General features: G+C 42.0%; 2 protein-coding genes across 2 annotated transcripts; one reads left to right on the plus strand and one right to left on the minus strand.

Annotated features, from left to right (window-relative positions):
• Positions 1-46: 46 nt before the first annotated feature.
• nsun4 (NOP2/Sun RNA methyltransferase 4) lies at positions 47-8,026 on the plus strand. The gene is made up of 8 exons (XM_086271326.1): positions 47-266; positions 1,476-1,695; positions 3,556-3,703; positions 3,791-3,945; positions 4,072-4,232; positions 4,350-4,474; positions 4,630-4,762; positions 4,899-8,026. Exons 1-8 carry the CDS (start codon positions 174-176, stop codon positions 5,040-5,042), a joined length of 1,179 nt encoding a protein of 392 aa, XP_086127452.1. The 5' UTR covers positions 47-173; the 3' UTR covers positions 5,043-8,026.
• Positions 8,027-10,646: 2,620 nt separating this feature from the next.
• dmbx1a (diencephalon/mesencephalon homeobox 1a) lies at positions 10,647-18,160 on the minus strand. The gene is made up of 5 exons (XM_086271427.1): positions 17,884-18,160; positions 14,551-14,720; positions 13,864-14,042; positions 12,892-13,288; positions 10,647-12,779 (listed from the first exon to the last, which is right to left on the minus strand). Exons 2-5 carry the CDS (start codon positions 14,702-14,704, stop codon positions 12,340-12,342), a joined length of 1,170 nt encoding a protein of 389 aa, XP_086127553.1. The 5' UTR covers positions 14,705-14,720; positions 17,884-18,160; the 3' UTR covers positions 10,647-12,339.
• Between the last annotated feature and the right edge of the window lie 6,691 nt (positions 18,161-24,851).

Consider the following 24,851-nt stretch of genomic DNA (forward strand, 5'->3'; position numbering starts at 1 on the left):
ATAACCGGATAACGTTTCCTATTGGTTGACTGAAATTATTGATGTCCATGTGAACCAATAACAGATCTCCATTTTGTATAAGGCCCTACCCCATTCAAATATTCAATGCGTGCGGAACCATTGTTTAACTGTCAGCGCAAAGTCGGACGAAAAAAAAGCAGGGGCACGGCAAGATGGCGCTGCTCTGGGACACCAGCCTGCTGTTAAGAAAAGTTAAAGATTTAAGATGTTTGACACCCAGACGACACCGAGTGAAAGAGAAATGGGTACGTGCTCAACATTAATAATGCCAGACAGTATTTGCATTTAGATCTCGTGTGGCTGCTAAACACAGTGAAAAAGAGAAAAAATGGTAAACTCTGTAACATATTGTATTAGTTAAATCGTTTCGTCTGTTACTGTCTTGGAGCAACTGTAACCCACATCATTTCCTTAGGGATTAATGAAGTATTCTCACTCTGATTCTGATATAAGGTAAAGACAGAGGTTGTACAGGTCTAAATACCTTGAAAGTTAATATTTGCCTTGACCACATTTATTCTTCAGCACAGCAGGAACTCTCTTATTAGTGAGATTGAGATCCTAATCTTTATTCAAGCTTATTGTCATTTCTTTAAGTAATCTTCAGAAATAGTTATTCGGGCTTCTTGAAGGACATTCAGAGCTCATCTTTGGATGTTGGCTGCCTTTTGTTTTGTTATCTGTCAAGATGACCCCACACTGTTTCAGGAACGTCGAAATCCGGGCTCTGGGGAGGTCCAATCCATGACTGATAGTGTTTCACTTTGTGTTTTTGTATCCAGATTTACTTGTATTATCCTGTTGCCAGTCAGACACTTCCTAGATGTGTTGCAAAGTGGATTGAAATTTGACCATACATTTCTGTGTTTATAGTTTCATCCATTTTGACGAGATCCCCAACACCCAACATGACTTTCAGATGCTGTTCATATTGTAGATAGTTTGGGGGTTTTAGCCCCTTTTTTTCTCGATTCGTCTGGTTTCTTTGGTCAAATCAGTCCAAAAATGATGTTTTTTGTCTATCAAACTGTTTTATCTTTGGCATTTTTTTACATTCATTTTACATTCAATTAAAGAAATTGGAAGAGATGATGTGTTTTGTGACAGCCTGGTAGTAACAAAGTGCCTAAAGATACAATTTAAAACTGGTTCTTTGTTAAGTTGTTAAGTTGTTTGTTAAGACACAACCCTGGTTCATCATCATTTGTTCTGAAATGATTCATAGGTCAGTGTTGTGTGGCTTTACAAAAAGAAAACTTGCCTCTGAAAATGGTCAGGTACATATATTTGTACACAGATGTACATTATAGGTCTACTCTAATTTTACACGTATTAAAGCCAGCTTTCCACTCTCCTGGGCATTTAAATTTTATATTGAAATTGGCACAAAGAGAGCATTGATAAAAATGAATTAACATTTATATTAAATGTCCTCCTCCTTTGCTCTCTGACAGGCTGCTACACGTCCCAAGCTCCCACCCACCAGATTGGCCGTGCATCACTTTGACGCCACCTATAGCACTCAGCTGGGGCAGCTGTGGCCCTCAGTGCGACTCGCCATGCTGTCAGAGAGAAAATATGGAGCCCTGCTCAATAATTTCTCCCATAACGCTGCTCTGACAGAGCTCAAAGCTCAGGGATGCGTAGATTTCATCAGTGAAAGAGAGAAAGACGGTAAGTGCGCTAGCCTCAGTCACAGTTATGGTTATTGCTTATTACTGATGCAGGAAATGCTGTGCTGTGGCAATCTCTGATGCTCTGAAGAGTTCAGAAAATTTTATGAAGCTAGCGCTGGAGTGTGAATGATTTGATTTAAATTCATTCAATAGACTATTTACTAAAACATTTCACTGGGAAAAGTCAATATCTTAGTAATTAACACTATTAAAAACTCACAGTGGGGCAAAAAAGTATTTAGTCAGCCACCGATTGTGCAAGTTCCCCCACCTAAAATGATGACAGAGGTCAGTAATTTGCACCAGAGGTACACTTCAACTGTGAGAGACAGAATGTGAAAAAAAAAATCCATGAATCCACATGGTAGGATTTGTAAAGAATTTATTCGTAAATCAGGGTGGAAAATAAGTATTTGGTCAATAACAAAAATACAACTCAATACTTTGTAACATAACCTTTGTTGGCAATAACAGAGGTCAAACGTTTACTATAGGTCTTTACCAGGTTTGCACACACAGTAGCTGGTATTTTGGCCCATTCCTCCATGCAGATCTTCTCGAGAGCAGTGATGTTTTGGGGCTGTCGCCGAGCAACACGGACTTTCAACTCCCGCCACAGATTTTCTATGGGGTTGAGGTCTGGAGACTGGCTAGGCCACTCCAGGACTTTCAAATGCTTCTTACGGAGCCACTCCTTTGTTGCCCGGGCGGTGTGTTTTGGATCATTGTCATGTTGGAAGACCCAGCCTCGTTTCATCTTCAAAGTTCTCACTGATGGAAGGAGGTTTTGGCTCAAAATCTCACGATACATGGCCCCATTCATTCTGTCCTTAACACGGATCAGTCGTCCTGTCCCCTTGGCAGAAAAACAGCCCCATAGCATCATGTTTCCACCCCCATGCTTCACAGTAGGTATGGTGTTCTTGGGATGCAGCTCAGTATTCTTCTTCCTCCAAACACGACGAGTTGAGTTTATACCAAAAAGTTCTACTTTGGTTTCATCTGGACACATGACATTCTCCCAATCCTCTGCTGTATCATCCATGTGCTCTCTGGCAAACTTCAGACGGGCCTGGACATGCACTGGCTTCAGCAGCGGAACACGTCTGGCACTGCAGGATTTGATTCCCTGCCGTTGTAGTGTGTTACTGATGGTGACCTTTGTTACTTTGGTCCCAGCTCTCTGCAGGTCATTCACCAGGTCCCCCCGTGTGGTTCTGGGATCTTTGCTCACCGTTCTCATGATCATTTTGACCCCACGGGATGAGATCTTGCGTGGAGCCCCAGATCAAGGGAGATTATCAGTGGTCTTGTATGTCTTCCATTTTCTGATGATTGCTCCCACAGTTGATTTTTTCACACCAAGCTGCTTGCCTATTGTAGATTCACTCTTCCCAGTCTGGTGCAGGTCTACAATACTTTTCCTGGTGTCCTTCGAAAGCTCTTTGGTCTTGGCCATGGCGGAGTTTGGAGTCTGACTGTTTGAGGCTGTGGACAGGTGTCTTTTATACAGATGATGAGTTCAAACAGGTGCCATTCATACAGGTAACGAGTGGGGGACAGAAAAGCTTCTTACAGAAGACGTTACAGGTCTGTGAGAGCCAGAGATTTTCCTTGTTTGAGGTGACCAAATACTTATTTTCCACCCTAATTTACGAATAAATTCTTTACAAATCCTACCATGTGAATTCATGGATTTTTTTTTTCACATTCTGTCTCTCACAGTTGAAGTGTACCTCTGGTGCAAATTACTGACCTCTGTCATCATTTTAAGTGGGGGAACTTGCACAATCGGTGGCTGACTAAATACTTTTTTTCCCCACTGTATATCATCTATTGACTGGCATGTAATTTGCAGTTCCTTCTTGCTTGGAGGAAAAATCAGAGGAACCTAGTGATGTTTCCATGAAGAGCTCTGACGCTGATGGCGAGCAGCTATCTCTAAGCCCAAACATCAAGTGTTTAGTGTTTCCGAGAGGCGACGTGACACGATTCAAGCCTGCAAGGTGAGCAATATTTCCTATCCTGCTACTAACAACAGCATCTTCTAGCAGCGTGCAGTCTGATCCTCAGTTCTCTTTTCTCCTCTTCAGGCCAGACAAGAACGGCCTGTTGGGTTACTACCTGATGGACGCAGCATCTCTGCTGCCCTGTCTTGCACTGGATGTTCAAGAAGGTCACAGCGTGCTTGACCTCTGTGCTGCTCCAGGAGGCAAGACCCTGGCTTTGCTTCAGACCCAGGCCATCAGTAAGTCAAAGTACTTTTACCCTTTTTCAGTTTGTTTTTTGAATCGCCGGGCCAAAAGTCTTTATCACCTATGCTCTATTTGCTGTTCTGCTGTTAACCGTCCACCTGTTTGTGTTTACGTCAAAGGGTTTTTGTGCATAAATGACAGCTCAGTGTCTCGAACACTACGACTGAGGAAGGTCCTCCACAGCTATGTTCCTAAGCATTTTTTGACAAATGAGAACCTGCGCATCACCTCTTTCGATGGCACCAAATGGGGGGAAATTGAAAGCAACACTTTTGACAGAGTAAGCCAGTGCCACATTGTCACAGTCATCCTTTTCACGTTTTGCTCTTTGTCGTTATGTTTTTATTCAAAAACTTTGTTTTGTTCAGCCTTTCCTTTTTTTCCCCTCTAAATTCAGGTCCTTGTTGACGTTCCCTGCACCACAGACAGACATTCACTCATGGAGGACGACAACAACATATTCAGTAAGAATCGGACTGGGGAGAGACGCAGGCTCCCGCAGCTACAGCTGGAGCTGCTGCTGTAAGTTTGGAGGAAATGTGAACAAAATGGGCTTTGAGGCTGTTAAAGTTTGCATGGTTTCATATAAATATGCGCACAATTAAGCAAAATAACAGCTGGTAGTGAGAACTTTTATTTAGATGTTATGTAAATCGAACCCTCTGTGTTTCCTGCAGAGCGGGAATCCAGGCTGCTTGTCCTGGTGGGGAGATCCTCTACTCCACCTGCACGCTCTCACAGAACCAGAACCTCAGTGTGGTTGAACAGGCTATCTACCAAGCTCGAGAGAAAGATGGCATCCATCTACAGGTTAGTGAGAGACTTTTTTTGTATCAATAAGAAACACGTCAAAGTTGTGGGAGATATAAAACGCACAGAAACTGAAATCAGACCTCGAATAACTGCCCATTTTTCTTTTATTTCCTCATATCTCGATCACATTCAGGTTGTGGATCTGAGGCCCCTGATGCGCATGTTCGGGAACACCTTTCACTTCGCTCCGGACCTCCACCTGGGCGAGATGGTCATCCCGCACCTAGCAGCTAACTTTGGACCCATTTACATGTGCAAGCTAAAGAGGCTGACGTAGGACGTGGACTCTTGCACAAGTTCGCCTGAGACTTTCAAATACTGAGCAACTCTGCTGCCAGATTTGGAGTCAGCTGGATTTGCAAACTGCTTCTGGTGGACCCGGGCTTTCATCATAACTGTTTTCCGGAGCTTTTTGAAGCCTTCTAAGCCAACCATGACTCTCAGAGACGTTTCTCCTTTTTCCTCTGTTTTCTCAGTCCTATATGATTACTAAGCCTTAACACTGGGTCACCTTTGCAGGCTACACAGCACATGTAAATAATATCAGTTTTAGATTGTGCAGGTAAAGCATGAGACAAACAGGAAAGAGATTTTTCCTCAGTGCAGAATTGGATCAGTCAATTCACCAGACACGAGGACAGGTGACTCTGAGCGCACAATATCCCATCCAAATCCTAACACTTTTTTTTTTTTTTTTTGCAGCTTTCTAGTAGGGTCCTTATGCTTTAAAACTAGCTGCACGAGCTGATGAATGACCTCTTTTTAGTTTCAAAGGGATGTGAGGAGTACTTCCTAAAGTCTGGCCTGCACTGACCCGTCCTGTCAGTGTCCTCATCATTCATGCTGGTCATCATGATTGATGCGGAAGCACTTATTGACGATGTGGATGTTTAGGTTTTTATCAGTAAACCATTCAAATTAATGTAAGTTAAATTTACATTATCACTAGAAATCACCCGAGGGCACACTGTGCACCAGAGTGTTCTTTGCACAGATCTTTTCTACTGTGACATATTAAAGAGATGTGACACACAACCAGGATATGCATATGCATAGAAGAAGTCAAATAGTCATTCAATAAGTTGTTAGTCAGCACTTTACGTTCTTATCACATTTTGAGTGTGATTAAATGTTAATATTTAAGTGGTGCTCGTAAGTTACAGGCGATAGCTACAAGAAAACAATGGACAGAGGATTAAGATTACAATTAGGAAGGATGTGTCATTTTCTTTAAAGGTCTCCTCCACTCATATATAGATATTTATGAGTTGCTGTTTAATTTTTGCCCTCTAGGTGTCAATAGTAGATCAAGATTACAAGTGTCCTGTATCTTCCTTGTCCACTAGAGGACACTGAGCGTTTATATGTGGAAATGCTACTGTAATTCCACTATGTGTGTTTGTCTTGCTGTACTTTGTCAGCTGCACAGGGATGATGTTTGTGGTTTGGGGAAAAAAACACAAATTTCCATCAGAATTACCTGCTCTCTTTAGCTCGGCAATGAAAATGGGCTTGTCTTGTTCTTTGCTTATTCATCAGGTTTGATGGCTTTGCCTAATAATGCGATATATGGCTGTGTGAGAGGAGGGCGTAATGAAAAGGCAGGTAATGACTTCTTTGACCATTTGGCTTCTCACATCTGAATCTGCGCAGCTTTCATTACTATAGCTGGATTGAGTCCGTTTTTGCATCGGCATCACTCAGAGGTGAAATGGTTCCTCTTATCACAGCCTAATGTGAGCGCAGAGGTGCCTCTTTTTCTTTTTTTTCCATCACACCGCCGATGACCCTTTATGTTGTCCTGGCCCAGGCAATGTAGCATGAAAAAAGGTGTGTGTCTCTGTGTGTGCGTGTTTCTTAACGAGTCCACCATCCACATCCCACTGTCATTAAGCTGCTCCGGAGCTGACTCCCATCCCCGTGCCGGGATGGACGTCAGCCATGCGGCTCCCAGATGAACATTAAAGAGGCAGCAGAGAGCTAAAATGGGACGACTCGCCCCGTTTTGCCCCTCCGCTTTTTTTTATTCCACAGATGAGTGCAGATAATTTTCTGTGCGATTGTGAGTGATTACTGTATTACTGCGGTAAAAGGGGGATGTATCGGGGAATGCAGGGGGAATTAATGACACATAAAAACTATTTTTGTATTGACTGCGTTCGTCCCCAGGGCCTCGAATGCCTCCTCGCATATCTTGTGATTACCTAAACGTATTGTAAATATGTGTTTCCTATGGGCTCCTACATAAATTTACATGTTTTAACACTCAGGAGACGGCAGACTGTTAGAGATGAGTTACTCTCTATTCTGCCTGTCTATAGACTCGACTGGCTGCCTGCTTTATTATTGAATTAGCCAATGAAGCGCTGTGCGTTTGTGTCCCTATGTGTAAGCCTGTGTTAGGGAGACATGCTGTGTATTAGAAAGATGAATATTATGGATTTAACTACACACCCACATGCTTCCGCTGTGTTTTCTAGTACAATTTTTGTTAATAAACCTGCAAAAACACTAATGGTTTGATGTTTTCACCTTGTGCCTCACGAGCTCGGAATGAATGTTAAAACTGAGCATCTACAGCAGGTTGTTTTAATAGTTAAATCGGTGTTTGTGCCGTCAGTGGTTCAAAGTAAACTTTAAGGTGTCTGTTTGGTAAAGACACACATGGAGGAATGTTGCAGGTTGTAGTAGTTAAGCTGCTCTTCCTGCTGTGGAGATTCCAGCCCAGAGGTGAAGTTCAGACTCGTGTCCCAGCTAGCAGCGGGGCAGAAGATCTCAGCAGTGGGGGTCTTTGTTGCAGATACATTAATGTAGACTTGAGCCCAGCAGGATGTGCTCTCTGCTGTTCTCAACCACAGAGTGCACAGAAATGCTATAGAGTGTGTGTGTGTGTGTGTGTGCGCGTTTTTCCTTCTTCATTTTCAGAGTGCAGCTGTTCGTCTCTTTACTGTTCAGCTCCACAGCTCGCTCATATTTACAGGCATCCAGTCGTCTATTTACATTTTACCAAAAGATCATTTGCACGTTGTGTTTTTTTGATGCTTGTGTGGAAATGTTAGAAACTTGAGAGAGGTGGAGACGGACTGAGAGCAGTTGACCTGCCTTTTTCTTTAATTTTCAGACTTTTCCACTTTGAATAATTTATAAATACTCAACGGTTACACTGGAACAGTAGATCTACAGCCACAGCAGTGAAGCAAACCTCACCAATAGACACAAGGTTTTATACACACTGAATGTACTTGTTTTATTTGTTTTCAATGTGGTAAATAAAGATACTTTTTAAAATAAATAATAAAAAGAATTTGTGGTGGATTTTCTACACACGTACAGGGGTCTGTTTTCAGTGACTATAACTACTGTGTTACCTGTTGAGTTTATCATGCAAAGGTTTTATCCATATCACGAGCCACTAATCTGTGACTTAAATATTTCACATGGACCTTACAGTTTGATCCAACAGGCCCATACCAACACCGTACCATTTAACGGTTTTCATAAAATGAGGTTCATATACTAGACGTGTTTTCACTGTGTAATCTAAGCATCCGTCGACAGACTCGATGCTCCGTGAAGTGGCTGGGAGAGCTCCCGTTTGGTTTAGTGACGCCCACATTGGAAATGCACCCCAAGGTTTAGACTGCAGCCAGATTAAGAAGAGAGAGAATTGGGGTTTTCTTCTCTTTAAGAAGATTACCCAGGAAGGGGCGAGATGGCAGTCAGAGTGTTTAAGAGAAAAAGGGCAAGAAGAAAATGGAAGATGAAGTGGAACTAAAGGAGGGTGGCCCTGGATACACAGTTTAGCCACCTGTTGTCGGCCTCTTGATATCACTCTCTTCTTTGTTTCTCTGTCCACGTAACCCATTTCCCTCTGTTTATGTCTGTGAAAGGTGTTAGGGAAAGTGGCAACGATTGTTTCCACTTTTCGGCAGAAAATGTGAGTTAAATGACGAAGCCTTTTTTTTTTCCTGGGCAGCTGTGAGTCTGATTGTACTTGTGCTTCCCTCTCCCTTAAGTTCGTGCTGGTGGTTTCCAGGAGAGCTTTGATGTGTATCTGGGCAATGCACTATTAGAGGGATTTCCCCGGGTCTGACAGCTCAGAGAATATGCTGCGAAATGGCAATGCCACTGGGCTAAAAGAATGCTGGAAACAGGATTAGGATCATATTCTGGCAGACCCTGTCACCTACTCAATGGGCCGAGATTTCCAACACTGGCAGTTTTCATTCTCGCCATGGTTTAAACCTTTGAGAGAACCATGGAGAGGAGGGAGAAAAAGCACTGATTGAATGGTACACTGTGATTTTTGTGTGGGGGTCTTGCTCCGAGGGGCTGTGTGTGTGTGTGTGTGTGTGTGTGTGTGTGTGTGTGTGTGTGTGTGTGTGTGTGTGTGTGTGTGAGAGAAGCAGAAGCATATTTTCATGCTTTTTACAAACTAAAAGTTTGCAAGACTGGATGGATTTTTTTACAGATACACACACAGGACACACATCGCCATCACTTGCTTTAAGGAAAGTAAATGAGCATCTCTAACTGCCTACAAATAAGTGGCTATGGCCTCAGTGAAGCCCTGAGTGTTAGAGATGGAAGCGCCTGATCCAGCATCAAGGGCTCAACACACTTGACCCTGAAGCAGTACAATCAAGCAATCCCTGTTCAGCCCCCAGGGTGTGTGTGTGTTGGGGGAGGAATGGGTGTTAAGGGGGGGGGGGGGAGTGAACATTTGGAACAAGACTATTGTTATGTTCTCTGGTCCAAAGCCCCATGGGAGGAAATCCTGCCATGTACCTGGACAGATTCCTCCTCTGGATAACAAGGACATTCACTTTGGATGCAGACATATCAGTCACACATCAGCGTGCCCTTGGCCGAGGACACGCGCGTGTATGTGGTGTAATAAAACACAACAAGGTTTAGGGTGAGGTGTTACACCCACATTAACGCTGCTAATCTGGTGAGATCATTATCCCCGTCTGTCCAAATTTTGGGAAGCGGTCGTTCATAACTGCAGCCGAGGTGCATTAGTTATTTACACACACGTATACACACACACACTGAGAGGGACATATGTATATTCAAGGCTAATTCATTTAAGAGCAGAACAATGTCACATACAATACATGTAAAGTTTACTGTGAGAGGAGCAAGGGCGTGCTTTAGAGGATGTGGCAGAGATGCCCAGTTGCCCTGAGTGTGAGTGTGTGTGTGTGTGTGTGTGTGTGTGTGTGTGTGTGTGTGTGTGTGTGTGTGTGTGTGTGTGTGTGTGTGTGTGTGTGAGAGAGAGAGAGTACGGTTGGGTGGGGGTCTGCATTTTGACAAACCATGCTGTTAAAGATATAATAGCAGCATAATCACCGCCCCAGGCTGTCATTCTTCAGGATAATGGCCTGCTTATTCATTGGGGATGCCGTATGTCCCCACGCTGCTTTTTATTTCCCAGATATTTCAGATTACGTGTTTCTTTCGTTGCTCCTGTACCCTTTGTCTTGTTACAAATTCTCATGTATTTGTGTTTGTATTTTTAGTGTTCTTTAAATTTGACCTTCCCTCCGCTCTTTCATCGTCCCCGTGCCTTTTCTTTGCTTTGCTCGTTCTCTCTTCTCATCATCCATGTCTTCAGACTAAACTGATATATTAAATATGTACTTGCTTATATTAATTGCAGGACTTTGAGGTCCTTCACTCAGTCAGTTGGTTTTATGTTTTGCTTACCTGAAAAATGGTGTAACAATATTACAAATATAAAGCTTGATCATATGCTCGTCATATCTTTAACTTCATGCTGTTTAATGACTTTTTTTCAAGGTTTGTCCGTGAACACCCGTCCCGTCTAAATCTTCAGCAAAAATCAAGAAGTCTTCATTGTAAAGATCTTCAGGCAATGTTTTTATTTGAAGTTATTTTACAACAACACAAGTTCAAGTCTACATTATTGAGAGGAGCAAAGAAAACAACACTGCTGATGGTCCGGTCGCTCTCCTCCACCTTTACATATCTATTTAGCACCGGACCAAGTAGTTTGACAGAAACAGTCGGGGAACAGCATTAGAAACAACAACAGAACTCAAATAGAGTTGAGACAGCAGAACACAGAGGACTCAGGTCAATTATTCACTGAGATGTCTTCTCCTTCTTTTGCTTTTACACCTGGATTGATTGAAAAACACGGAGGGTGGTAGTTCTCCAGAAAATTTAAATGTGCTCAGGTTCTTCTTTTAAGTTAATTCTCGAAGAAGGAAAAAAAACTTAAAATTTTAAATATCAGTTCAATCCAGGAGTGTTAAAATGACAACCAAGACAGGAGGGGGTGGACAGGGCTGTCGGTGAGCTCAGTAAATACAATCTTACAATCTGACAAGGAATTTTATCTGAGACAGAGTCCATTATTATTAATTATACAACATAATAGGAACTTTACAATTACTTTACCAGTAAACATTAATAGATAGACTTTTTTTGTATTTTACATATTAAAATAATGTGCTTTTTTTTTTATTTGAAGACATTATCTTCCAAAACACATTAACGGAAAACATCAGAGACGTGTGTGATTCTCATCAAGTGCTGACGGTGTGGCTTTCAATGAAAAGCTGCATGTTTCCTCGAGAGACTATTAAGGCGGGAATAATACAAGTCAAGACGATCTTTAACCGAGTCCTAATATGTTTACCATCGTTCTGTATTCACAGAAGATGAACAAGTCATTGCAAAGTCGTGCGTCTGCCTCAGTCAACAGTTTTGGCATACGGACTCTTTGAATCTAAAAATGCTGCATTAAGTGTTACGCGTGTTTGTAATTGCGCTCGCCCCAGCTCCCTCAGCCCAGAGCAAAATGTAATTAAAACCTCTGAGAATTTAGTCACTGAAATCATTTGCTCATTATCAAGCCAGCCTCTGTACAAAGTGGCATATTAGTGGCTATTAAACTAGTGAATTAGTCACTTATAATTATGGTGTTGAGGACAACATGACTCGGGTTTATTTTTATTTATGTGCTGTTGTGTTTTACGTGGTATGTACATAACCACACGGCTTCACTGAAATGTCTCTTTGCTGCACGAGTGATTCCTTCCAAAGTGCCTCATTTATTCACATTGTTCTTGTAAACATTATTTGCATTGTTATTTTTCTTGTTTTGCTTTGTTTAAGTGAGCGCGTCCAGCCGTTCACACCATTTTTCATGATTCTTTTTCATTTATTTAGGAAGGTCCAGCATTGCATGACTGTTGGAAGTATTTTCATTTTATGGAGTGTTGCATCTTACAGCAGTGCTGTCCATTATCTTGGGGGTTTTCTCTTTTCCAACGATACGCTGAGCTGCAACAGAAGCTATGAGAAGTCGAGCAGGTGGTCGACATGTGGTGCGTTTTGAAGAGATGTTAAATGGAGATCTGTAGGTCCAAAGCATTTTGGCGTGTTTTATTTATGAACATCTCTGTATGTTCTGTGCCCATCTGCTGGAGGAGTCCTTGTATGCTTCCTAAAGAGCTATCACAGCCACACGGACACGCAGTAGGGTATGGTAATGTGCAGGCTCTGGCCTAGTTTACGACATCTTTCACCCCTTCTGATTCTCAGTTAGACATTGTGTCCAGTCCCAGCGAGGCGGCGTGCTGCTTGGCCCTCAGACGCAGGTTCTCAATGCTGGTGGTCTTGCTGTTGTGGCTGGTGAGGCCGCCTGCAGTTGATGCCTGCAGCAGCGGGCTGTTCCACACCTGCTGTGCGTGATGGGACAGGGACTGATAGTAGGACTGGCAGGGCAGAGAGCCCAGTGGCGCAGGGGGCATGTTAACATTCATTCCCAGGTAGGGAAGTGAAGACGGGGCAGCGAGGTCAAAAGCGGGGTAGTGCACCAGGTTGTTGGTGGCGGCCATGTGCTGGCGGAACTGCTCCTGCAGACGAAACAGACTGAGGGGGGACGAAGAGTAAGAGTGGCTCTGAGAGAGAGGACCGGTGCTGGCCAGGCTGCTGCTGGAGGACGAAGGTGTCACTGACGGAGAGACCAGGGGGGAATCTGTACAGGGACAAGGAGGGTTAAGAAAGTTTTATATATATGCTTTAGTAGTCAGCTGATTTAATGCATTAAGTTTGCCAAGGATAAAAGGACTTGTACTTAGTATTCTTACCTGGTTTAGGGCTGAGTCTTTTACAAGCTGGAGAGTCGTCCCCAGGTGTCACCGCCCTTTCACACTTCATTTCCTCTTTCTGGGATTTGCTCTCGTCCTCCTTATCGGTGGCATTATCCTCTGTTGCCGACTCGCTGCCTGAATGTTCTGCTGACGTGACGTTCAGCTCCATGTCCAGCGGAACAGGACGAACCACAGGACCCTCTGTCTCCGGGGAGGAGGAGGAGGAGGAGGATGAAGGTGGAAGCTGGGTATCAGAAAGGATAGTGGTGGAGGGAGGCATGTCCTCCTTCTCGCTTCCTCCTTCCCCGGACACCTCCTTCTGCTTCTGAAGCTGCTCCTTCTGGAGGCTGCGCTGCTTCTTACGAAACTTTGCTCTGCGGTTTTTGAACCAAACCTGGAGGATAAAGATTATTATAGACCGTTAATAGGAAACTGGGGTAGAGACTTTAGTGCATTGCGATAAGTGATCCTCTATGTTCCAGAAGTTTTTTGTTTTTATTAATTTGTTGTGTTCTTAATTTTGATCTTGTTGGGGGGTGGGGGGGTTTAAATCAAAAAATAAAATATAATATGCTCAAGTGCCCACGCTTTAAATTCACAATCAAGCTTCAAAAATGTTATACTTATTAGCTGGCAGTTTTTTTACAACTTTTTTTAGGTTGTTTTTTTTAGGTTGTTCAGATGAACAATCTTTTGTGGATGATAATGCAAAACTTCACAATCTACAAAAGCCATAGCACTGCTTATAAATATCGTTTAGATACTGTTTTTATCACTGCTAATCACGTTTTTATTGAAGTGTTTCAAGCTGTGTTTTTGTGAAATGAAGACAGAAGTTTTGTTTGTTTTACTTAAAACTGTCTCCCATCTTTTATAAAATCTCTATCTCTAACGTCATAAACCCAACACTAATATAAAATAATATATTTTTATATTATATTTTTATTCTTCTTCTTCGGACGTGCCTACCTGCACGCGGGCCTCGGGCAAATTGGTGCACATGGCAAGTCGCTCCCTCATCACCACATCCGGGTAATGGGTCTTCTGGAAAGTCTTCTCCAGCGCTTCCAGCTGCTGCGCAGTGAAGGCCGTGCGGCTCCGGCGCTGTTTGCGGTGCTGAGAGCCGTAGCGAGCCTCCAGGATGATGTCTTGAAATGTGCAGCCGTTGGAAGAGAAAACACACGGCAAGTTTTATTTCACTGAACAGGGTGGGTTTGTGTGGCACTTTCATACTTGGGGCAGCTTATTTGTTAATTTAATTAATTTACTTATTGCTTAAAAAAAGCTTGAGGGCTTAGACACGTTTTAATATTATCCACTCTCTTCTTTTGCTTTTCCAAAAAGGAAAAAAAGATTTTTGTGATGGCTAATTGTAAAAAATAATAATAAAAAAAAGTCTAATACGTCACTAAATGTCTTTGTGGCCTACCACAGCACATATTTCACTTGTTTATTTAGTCTGATCCCAGCTATATCCCTTCACGGTGAAAGCGAATATTAACACCTAATTAAAAATATTCTAGAACAATCACAGACGCGAATTTTGGCTCTATGTATACTCTTTTTTTTCTTTTTACAAAAAACAAACAAACAAATTCAAGCTCGTTTCTATAAACACTGTCTCCTGCTTGTGTGTGTGAGCGTGCATTCAATTACCAGCTAGTCTCTCAGCCAACGTAAGCGCGTGCACGGACGGCCGGTAGTCGGGCGCGTGCTGCGCCTGTTGTGCGGCCTGCTGGTGCAGGTTGTACATGGCGCTGAGGGAGTTCATGGCGTGCAGAGAGTAGCCGTTCACCCCGTAGTGCTGCATGGTGAGAGGTCGCTACCTGCGGAAGGGAAGAGAAGGATGGGCATCTGGCGTTAGGGGAGGGCGCGTGACTGCTGATTGGCAGGCAACATTGTTGAACACGTGATCTAAAACCTTTTTTATTAGAAGAACAAATGGTTTGGAGGCATCCAGTTCAGATGAACTGTGACACACACACACAGCGTATTTATTAGTAAGTGACAGTAGGCCCACGCACTCAGGGGCCAATAGATTTTAATGTTTTCAGTCAGACTAAAGTGTTATCCATTAACATCCAATTACCGCTCTATTCAATCCATTAATTATACAAAAGACTTTTAATTGGGGTAATTATCACTCTTCGCCATAATGAACCGTGACGGATGCCTTATTCATGAATTTATTCCCGGCGTTTGTGTGTTCAAGAGAACCTAAATCCCCACTGAAAACGTTGCTTTGACAGATCAACGCGCTCATGAAATGTGTTAGGACATGATACAAGCTGATTGTTAAAGAGTGTCGGTGGTAAAAGGTGCAGCCAGATAGCAGGATTATAAGTAGTAGTAGTAGTATTAAGTCATGAATAATCCGGTCAAGTGATGTTAATTTTCAAGGCTATATTTTTCTTTTTTGTCCCCATATTTAACAGCAAAGGTAGTCATTTGCTGGTAGTCTTCTGCTATTAATAATAAGTCTTACAGGCCTGAACACTTGCAGCTTTAAAGGCAGGAAACTCGTCGAAGGGAAATCGTCCACCAGGCAGCAATTTCCAAAAACTCTATTTTGTAGTTCTCCTTCACGACCGAGATTTTCATAGATGAGACCGCTTGAGGACACGATTAGATATGTATTAGCACCAAGGAGGCTGACAGAAGGGGCTATCTCCGAGGCCCAAACAGTTATTATAACTATAACAGAGGGACCACAGGGAGAAGATATAAATCTTCCTGCTGGATGACAGCTTTGTAAGTGGCTGTAAGTTCTTGCGCTTAAACGGAGAACTCAAATAATATCATCAATTAAAACTTTAAGGGCGTGATTTAATTTCTTAACTGCTTTGTTTAACTAGATGAATTTGACTTCTTCGTGTAACAAATCAGAATATGCAGTAACACTAAGGGGCCAGTAACTCAGTACATGTTAGTGTGAAGAGTTTAAATTGTTCAATGCTGTGATGGATAACAGTAATTTATGACTTTGTTGTTAATTTGATTGCGACTATGATAAACATGTGATTCATTTCAGTTAGGTAACTTCTGTGTCTCCTCATTATTATTATTATTGATAATAACATGTAAACCATTTAGGATGTTGAGCCAGTTTTAGCACACACGGGTTGCCGTCGTTGTAAAAGGCGTTTCTTTCTGTTCCTCTCTTGGCTTTTTAGTGCCGTGTGCGTGCGTGCGTGCTCTGGCGTGTGCGCGCGACGCCCGCAGTGCCCGTTCCCAGCCTATTAAGTGGCTCCGGCGGCTGATGAATGTGATCAGAGGGCAGTGGGGAATAGTTTAATTCGCGGGGACAGAAGGTGCTTCGCTAAACATTTACTTTACTCCCCCAAGTATTTGAGTTGAATGGGTACCCCCTCCCTCCCCTTCACACACACACACACACACACACCTCCCCTTCCCTTCTCTGGCGGCCTCTTATCCCATCGCCCCGGGGCAACGTTTTGGCTGAGATGTATGGCTGCTCCGCGGGTAAAAATATGCATGTTGATCCCCATTTGGCTCCCCGTCTAATGGAAGTGCAAATAGGTTTCGACTGCGAGGCCCTCCATTTATCATCACCGCTGACATGGACGGACGTACAGTGGGACCCAGCGCTTAGCTCTGCGGCGGAGCTCCCTCGTGTGCGCGTGCGTGCATGCGAGCGCGTTCAGGCAGACTTCGGTTCTCCTCAGCTACCTTTTTCTGCATTACATCTTCTGAAATTAAATTAAATTAAGCCTCTAGTCGCAAAAGATTTAAGAAAATAAATAAATAAAAAAAGAATCACCATCCAGCGGAGTGAGAGCAGAAAGTACATGTTTGTATTTGTTTTAACCTGCATGCCTGCAGAGATAGAATAAAACCCATCTGTCATTGGTTTTAATCCACCAAAGCTGCAAATAAGCGTAGCGTGAGCTCGTCTGCATGCTTTTCCCGTGTTTAGTAGGCAGGTAAACTTTTACTTTATACCCGACTTCCCGTTGTTTCCAGCTTTAAAATACTAGTTGTAGCCTGTATCTCCTGTCCCTATCAGATTCTGCACAATAGCCCGTCGCTGTGAGCCGTGTCCGCGGTGTTATTGTCATTCATAAGTCTCTCGTTGCTCCAGGCGCTGGGCCCTCCTGGCTGCCCTCCTCAGTGCTTCAATAATGAAACCGTCATTATGTAAATTGGCATGTACAGTGCAACTCTTTGATCCGACTAAATTAGGAAAAATGTTATTTGCTAACAGCCCTCCGGGGACTGAGTCGACCTGACAATCTGCTCTTTGCTGTGTCACTAGTGTAAAACTGTCAGAGGGCGAGGAACATCTGTAATTTTTCCCGGAGCTGCTGTTATGAATGATATTTGTTACGTTCAGACCAGATTTAAATTTAGGTGTTTCACTGTCTATATATATTTAAATGTCAGCATTTAATTAACATTTTAAGCCATTTTAATCACACTGAAATGAAACTTTTGTTATTTTGTTTTTTTAAGAAACTGTTTTTGAAAAATTACAGTGGAGTTCATAAAAGTAAAAGAAGACAATAAGTGAGACGCTGTCAAAAAATCAGGAGGCCTTTAATTTTGAGGTTATATTAATTTTGCGCACAAATAAATATGTACGCATATTTTTTTCTACGTTATCCTGTTAATTGTTTTCTTATGTGAATAGTATGGGGTGTATTTTCGTTCGCATTCAGACGATTACAAAAAATAAATAACTAAAACAAAATTTAAAAAAATCACCCAAAGCTCTGCTTTCATTTTCATCAAGTGCAAAAATAAACATGCAATTTGCAAATAGCTAATAGCACAACAGCATCTAATAACCTGCAGTTCGTTTCATACAAACTTTACAAACATTATAAACTTCATATGACTCGCTGCTGCTCTGTAGGAGTCTGCCGTTTTTCTTCATATATATACACACAGCTAAACAGACAGACACGACTAGATAAATAAGAGAAAGTTAAAGACTTTTTTCTGTTTTAAGGTTTGTTTGTTTTTTACCTCCTGCGCCGGTAGTTTTCTTCGTTGTCACCTCCTCCACAAACAGAAAGAACCCAAGCTCCTTCGTTTCCTCTTCCTCTTCTTTTCGGATCTTTTAGCGGCTCTGTCGGGTGTGTTTTTGCCCTCTTTACCGTCCTTTTTGTCCGCCAGTGAGATGACAAGTCAGCTCAATGGAAAAAGTCCTCTCCGAGTGCTGCTTCGCTCAAAGCCCGTCCGCTCGCGCTCCTCGTGCTCTCTCTCTCTCTCTCTCTCTCTGCGTCTCGCGCACAAGTGGGAAGCCGCCATCTGCTGGAGCGCGAGATCCCCGAGCTGGGATTTTAAGTAGAGCCTCGCTGGGGTCGTACGAGCTTTCTATTGGCTCTCGGTGCTGCCAGTTAAGGGAGCGACACAGCTGAGGGTCTAGTGGCGTGTCGGTGCACTGACGTCTGGAGTTATTTTTCAAATATGATCAATTTAAGCACATTACGCCCGCTGAAATCCACCCGTGACCGTGGACACATTTTTTCCCTTCTTATTCTGGAGTTGATAAACAAACCTGAAACGTGACAAGTGAAGGTTTATATTGGATACTTTACGGGAATGTAGGCTATGTTGTTTTACTATCGTGATGGAGTGGTATGAATTACATTACTATGCGAATATATGAGGTGTAATTTAACACAGTAATTATTTTTTATTTTTTATTTTTATTTTATTAAGCTTAAACCTTGAATCGGTGAGTAAAGCTATTCTCCCACGATAAGGCATACAGAAAACACAACTATGGAGAAAAAAAGAAATATATTTAGTATTTTTTTTTCCTCAAATCTGTCTTCAGACAGATTGTCTGCACTTCGTTCACGAATCCGATTGTCTTTCGTTAGTTTTAGAGAGCACAAGCATCCGACCCATAGTTTGTTTGCTTTTCGGCTTTTTCTCCATGCCGTGGAGGAGAGAGAGACTTTAGAGAGATGGCTAATAGATGCCAGGGTGCTGCCTTTAGCCTCTCTCCCGGCCTGGAAGGATTTGGGATGGGATAGGAAAGACAAGACGCCATCTCAGCCTCCAAAAACCCCTGTCTTAAAATGACTGCGGGTAAGAGGATTAGGGCAATAATGCCCTTCTCTTCTTGAAGGGTTTTCAGAGAAGATTTCTTCTCCCGGAGCAAAACCGTTTAGGTAGCGAATTAAGGGCAGCGCAAAGTATCCTTTTAATGTAAAGCTTGCATATTTTGTTGGGAGATTCTTTGGGAAAGTGCTTGGCCTATAACGCTTTTATTTCTTCCTTTTTTAAAAAAATAATCTCTGACCATGTTTTTCACTCTAACAAATCTGAACGGTAGACAAAAGATTTCACGGAATAAAGAATATTAATGTTAACGCGTGCTGGCACGTAGAAAACACATCTGCCTCTGAGCGCGTCACTCACAGGAGCAACCAGCGGTGTGCGCGCCTGTATCAGAAAAAGTTTGCGTGGGTCATCTGAAAGTTAAACGTGTGTGTGTGTGTGTGTGTGTGTGTGTGTGTGTGTGTGTGTGTGTGTGTGTGTGTGTGTGTGTGTGTGTGAGAGAGAGAGAGAGAGAGAGAGAGAGAGAGGGTAAAGGTGAGGGTCCACACGTATTTTTATTTATTTATTTGAAAGCAAAAATGGCGTTAGATGTGTATAAACAAAGCCTAACAATAAAGAAATAGTGGTATGTTTCAGAAGTTATAAAATTAATAATTGTAAGGCTGTCAAATAATAAAATTATATTATTATTATTATTATTATTATTATTATTATTATTATTGTTATTATTATTATTATTATTATTATTATTATTATTATGTCATCTTTCTTTTTCAGTCTTTTTTATAACAACCTAAAACCTTTTCATGTGTTCTTCAAAGTCTTTTTTTTTTCTTTCCCCTCGCCTGAAAAAAATAATAAATAAAAAATAAATACTCGTGTGCCTCTCTGGTTGTGTCTCCTTGGTAGGCTCCTATCACTCCGGTTTTCTCCGAGGTCTGAGAAAGAAAGAGGATTAACTTGTGAACCAATGGAAATAAGAACTTAAACGGGAGGTAAATCTGGCCACTGTCTCTTTGTGAGGACCGTCTCTAAAGCAATTAAAGCGAGAAAGAGTTTCTTCTCAGCGCCTCTCCACCTAAAGCTCCTTAGAGCGGCTAGAGCTGTCCAGCGCATCTGAGGGGCTTAAACGCCATAAAACAGCTCCCCTTACCCCTGCATCCAGCCATGCACCGCTGAAAGCGAGGTGGGCGAACAATGACCTCCACACGATGAGCAACGCCAAATTTGAAAATGTTCCTTTTATATGGAGAAAAAAAACGAAAGAAAACTCAGGAGGGCTCAGGATGAGTTATTGATTTTCTTTTCGGGTTTTACCCTCCACCTTTATCACATAATATTTAGCCTATTTGCATAACTAACAAATCAAGCTTTTTATTTGACAAAGAACAAAACTATCTTTAATGCGCTCACTTCTGCCAGCTAATTAATACTCTTAATGATGTTTCTGCAACTTCATGAATACATTAGGTGTGCAATCCAGCAAGCCTCAGCCTCTCCTGCACCATTCAAGGGTATTTCAGCATCTGTTCATCCCAGAGCAATTAATCATTTTGATGTGTAGTTTAAAACCGACTTCTTGCGGGAGACCTTTTTTTTGACAAGAATAACAAAGCAATTTGCCAGGAGGAGCCACCTCTTACACACAATATTATAGGAGCACTTCCACAGTAAGAGCTGCTTTCCATATATATATATAAATCTTTTTTTAAAAATTGATATATGAATTTAAAGAGACAGCAACAATTTTGCGGTTTATTGTCAGCACCACACCTCTGAATCCTCCTGAAATCCCTTTTATTTGTGACAAGATCTCAGGATCTCCTCGGCAAATCCCTCCTCTAAAAGTTTTCAACCTGTCAGTTTCCTCTAAAAGCTGGATAATTCCCCCTCTTTTTTCCTCTGTCCATCCCCATCTCTCTTTCTTATTGCCCTCTTTTCCTCCCTTGTCTCAATCCCTCTGTCTCGTTTATTTTCCTTGCCTTCTCTGCTCTCTCCCTCTCTCTGTCTCTCTCTGGCTCGGATCCCTCTGCACAAGGGGCCCCATTGTATAGTCCTAATCCAGAGGCAACACAGCTTTAGGGACATGCAGGGATAAAAGGCCCATCAAGCCCACAACTTTATGGGGGCAAATCTCTCCCTAATCCTTTGCTTTATCTAAACAAAAGCCCCTCTGCCTTAATCCACCTATGTGTTGAAAAGAAAGAGAGGAAGAAACTGGAGAGTGGCAGAGAATGGGAGAGGGGGAGAAAAAAAGAGAGAAAACAAGAGATGTTGGAGAGAGAGAGAGAGAAAAATCTCACGCGCTCTCGGGTTGAACAGGAGATCACACGGAGGAGGTAGAAGTTTTCAGGAAGAGGTAAGTCATACTGACAAGCTCTCACCTGCGGGTAAGCTTCAAGTGTTAAGTGCTGCCAAACTGTAGCGCATCTCTCACTTAAAGACCCCAGCTCGAAATGAAGGAGGCTGGTGTGTTCATTAAGCAGGACGTTATTTTAAGAGATGCATTTGTCAAGAAAACACGAGGATCTCTTTATGCTGACAAGTGAAGATAACACCAACGTGGACGTGGGCACAAATGTGTTAATGCTGTGTCCAATTTGGCCATGACTGAAAATAAAAGTGTGTTGATCAATGTAAACAAAAGATGAGAAAACGTTGTTTAACAGGGTTGGGCGATGTTCTAAAAAAGCCTTTCAGTCAGTCTGATTAATATGTGGCTTGATTTTGAGGCTAAAACCTGCAGCATCGGCTCACACTTAACATTAAATGTGTATTCATTAATGCAAGCACCGCTGACTGTGCAGTTTAAGAGTCCCAACAGTGTTTATGGGTTAGTATTATTTGTTTCCTGAGAAGCTGCCTGCATACTGTGGTTTGGTATTGTCTTGCTGAAATAAGCAAAGATGTCTGGATGGCAGCGCATTCTGGTGAAAAAGCCTTTGCATATTATAAATATTACTATTCAGCAGTCCTGCTGTGTACATTAGTGCCCACTGTCAGCCTCACCCCCACCAGGGGGTTATTACAAGCTGGACAGTCCCTCTCCTCTTTAGCCTCGAGGACATGGCATCTAACATTTACAAAAAGGAATTTCTGATTGAATTCTTTAGACTAAATAATGATTTTCCACTTCGCCCAGAGAAGTCTTAGATTTTCATATTTTTTCATTACATGGCAGCGTTTTGGCTGTTTTTTTTTTTGTTTGTTGCTTGCTTTTTGTCTTTTTGGGTGCAGTTTGCAAATCCATGAACATTTCCATAGAATCATGTTGCTTTTAATGCAGTGGTGCAAATATCCCAGTGATTCAGTGTTGGTTTTCAGCCTCACTTTCTGAATAGTTTAATGATTTCCATGTGCCAAAGAAACCCAGAATTCTTTGCAATTTTATGTTTAAAACAGTTCTTCTTAAATTGTTTCTAAATCACTGCCCATCGTGTTACCCCTGTTTCAGCTGTTCTGCTTTGGGTTATATTCTCTAACTAGCCACCTGTTATTTTACAGGCTAAAGAAGATCAATTTTTAATTCTCAGTTTTTCTCAGGTGTGGCTCCTTATGACACCACCTGCTTTGCCCCAGGTTGTTCTTGCAGTAAAAGAAATGTGTCCACCTGTACAGCTATGACTTATCTAAAGCCTCTCGTGCAGCCTGAATCCCTTCACTTCCTCTCAAACATCTGTCTTTACCAAAGAAAATCTCACTGTATCGGCTCCACTTTGGACAATCAAGCTTTAATCTGGAGCTGGATTTATCTGACTGAGTGCTCACAGAGTTTAAGTCATAGCTCTGAGGGACAGGTGGTGGGAGAAGCGAGATATCTGCAGCATTTTATGGAGCAAATTGCTGTTAAAATAATGAATTTTTGCTTAGTTAAATTTGTTTAACTATCTTCCTTTTTTTTAGCTAAATCTCAACTATTTACTCTTTAAATATGTATTTAATTCAAGACCCTTTCAGAATAAAATGCCCCAACACTCTGTCAAAGTTGTCAAAATCATCTCCGCTTGTCTCCCCACTTCTTTTACTTTTAGGCACATTCAGCATGGCACTCATATTACATTCATTAACACCCTCAATTACCTTCTCCTCTTTGGCTTCATTCCTTCCTAATAGAGCTAGCATACGGCTAATGAAGCAAATAGTTGGGACAATTTAGTCATTAGAGACAATTAAGACAATCCATTGCAATCCATCTCAGACCAGGAGACACGGAGAGAAATCAGGGAGAGATCCAGTGAGCAGCCACCCAAACCAAACATCGCTCTGTGCAAGCAGTCAGCCAGTGTAGAGAAAATGCTTTAGACTGGATTGAAGTAATTTTCCCTCCGGTGGCATCGCTCGTAATACTTGAACCATTATAAGTTGGCTGAAGGCATCTTGCTTTCCTTCATGCAGGGATTACACCTGGCCTCAGGAGGAGGAAAATGGTTCCCAAAGAGGCAGGCAGACGCAGAAGGAGGCAGAAAGCAGCCTTGATGCATTCCACCACAATAAAGTATAAATCCTCTTCTTCACAGCGTATTACAGGAATGAACATAAGGGATTGTGTCATTGTTGGCCTATAATCTGGCTTTAAACTCCTTGTTTTACAAATGGTCTTCTTTAAAAAGCTCTTTCTTTTTGCCGGGCGCTTCTTTTTTTTCATTCTTTTCATCCCGTATTAACCTGCCGTTCCCTCATCAGCACTTTTTAATTTTTTTTGTTCACTTGCCTGTCACGTTTGTGGATCGTCTATTATAAGAGTCTATATTTACACAATTCCCTTCTTTGATGCATACATGTAACGTGCAAATGAGCTGTCTAATTAGACACAAGGAATGTGCATCCATAATGCTCACATTGCAAAGCAAGAGTGCACTTTCCGCTTGTTACCTAGTTGTAATCGTAAGTGTCACCAAAACAGATAAAGCACACGCAGGAATGTGTGAATTTCCCAATGCTTTTCTATGTGTCCTTGCCCTCCGAGGCTAAGGGTAATGTCCTATCCTGCTTTGGATGTGGAGATGGTGGCGGTGGGGTTTTTTTTCTGCCTGCTGAACAGGCAGTCTGCATGAAATAACTCCTGATAGAAATGTTCAAGTTGTCACCCTCTCCTTTGTCTCCAGTGCTGTCTTTACTGAGCATGACGATTGCACGTGTTACACCTGAAAAATTCAAGAAATGACACGAATCAGATGTCGATCATTGTGAAGCACATAAAACATAACAAATGTGTATAAAGCAGAATTCAATTTATGGTTGAATTGTGGTTGTTAAAGTGATTTACTAATGCAGTAAATGAAATACAAGTTATCATGCATTTAGCTATAGCACTTATTGAGTCTATTCTGCACTGTTATAATTTATTTTTTAACAGATTATTTAAAATAAATGCACAGATAAATCATTCAGTAATAATATCTCTTTCAGTCACAACTCATGCATGCTTACTAATTTAGCTTTTTGGTTACACTTTAGGACACAAATTAAGATGCAGGATATTTAAAAGGTTTTAGTTAAAATGCACTCTTTCTCAACATTAAGCCAAGAGCTAATAGCTCTTCGGGGTTTCCAGGTAGACAAGTTTAGCCCCAACACCAGACCACATTTTACTAATTTATTCACAGGATCACAAGAGGTTGCAGAAGGGCAGGCTCTCTTATAGCTGCCACCTGAGACCGCTAACCCGGTAATGTCACGTGGCCTTGATGAGATTCAGTCATATTTCCCATACAAACACATTTTTAAAGTGTAGGTTTACACGAGCTTTTTCCATGTAACAGAGCATCCTGTTTGTCTTGACTAACAGGGAGTATTCATGCTTCTTTTTTTTAAACAGAGAAGGACATTATTGGGTTTTTATTAACGTGAATTAGCTGCGTTGATTGAGTTGTCACAGACAGATAGATTAGAGATACAATCAGTTGAGTCTGATGGGGGAT

This window comes from Aulonocara sp. 'chitande type north' Nkhata Bay, linkage group LG18 (assembly GCF_057382095.1).
Source record: "Aulonocara sp. 'chitande type north' Nkhata Bay isolate Kocher_YH1m ecotype deep benthic linkage group LG18, A_spYH_male_GT1.1, whole genome shotgun sequence".
In the NCBI taxonomy this organism is placed as follows: Eukaryota; Metazoa; Chordata; class Actinopteri; order Cichliformes; family Cichlidae; genus Aulonocara; species Aulonocara sp. 'chitande type north' Nkhata Bay.

What these genes read in the sequence shown, in the direction of transcription:
- nsun4 (XM_086271326.1), top strand. Translation starts at nt 174, where the DNA reads ATGGCGCTGCTCTGGGACACCAGCCTGCTGTTAAGAAAAGTTAAAGAT. An exon ending in CAGTGAAAGAGAGAAAGACG is followed by an intron (nt 1,696 to 3,555) that starts GTAAGTGCGCTA and finishes TGTAATTTGCAG; the next exon opens with TTCCTTCTTGCTTGGAGGAA. An exon ending in ACACGATTCAAGCCTGCAAG is followed by an intron (nt 3,704 to 3,790) that starts GTGAGCAATATT and finishes TCTCCTCTTCAG; the next exon opens with GCCAGACAAGAACGGCCTGT.
- dmbx1a (XM_086271427.1), bottom strand. Translation starts at nt 14,704, where the DNA reads ATGCAGCACTACGGGGTGAACGGCTACTCTCTGCACGCCATGAACTCC. An exon ending in GTTGGCTGAGAGACTAGCTG is followed by an intron (nt 14,043 to 14,550) that starts GTAATTGAATGC and finishes GCACATTTCAAG; the next exon opens with ACATCATCCTGGAGGCTCGC. An exon ending in AAGACTCAGCCCTAAACCAG is followed by an intron (nt 12,780 to 12,891) that starts GTAAGAATACTA and finishes GTCCCTGTACAG; the next exon opens with ATTCCCCCCTGGTCTCTCCG.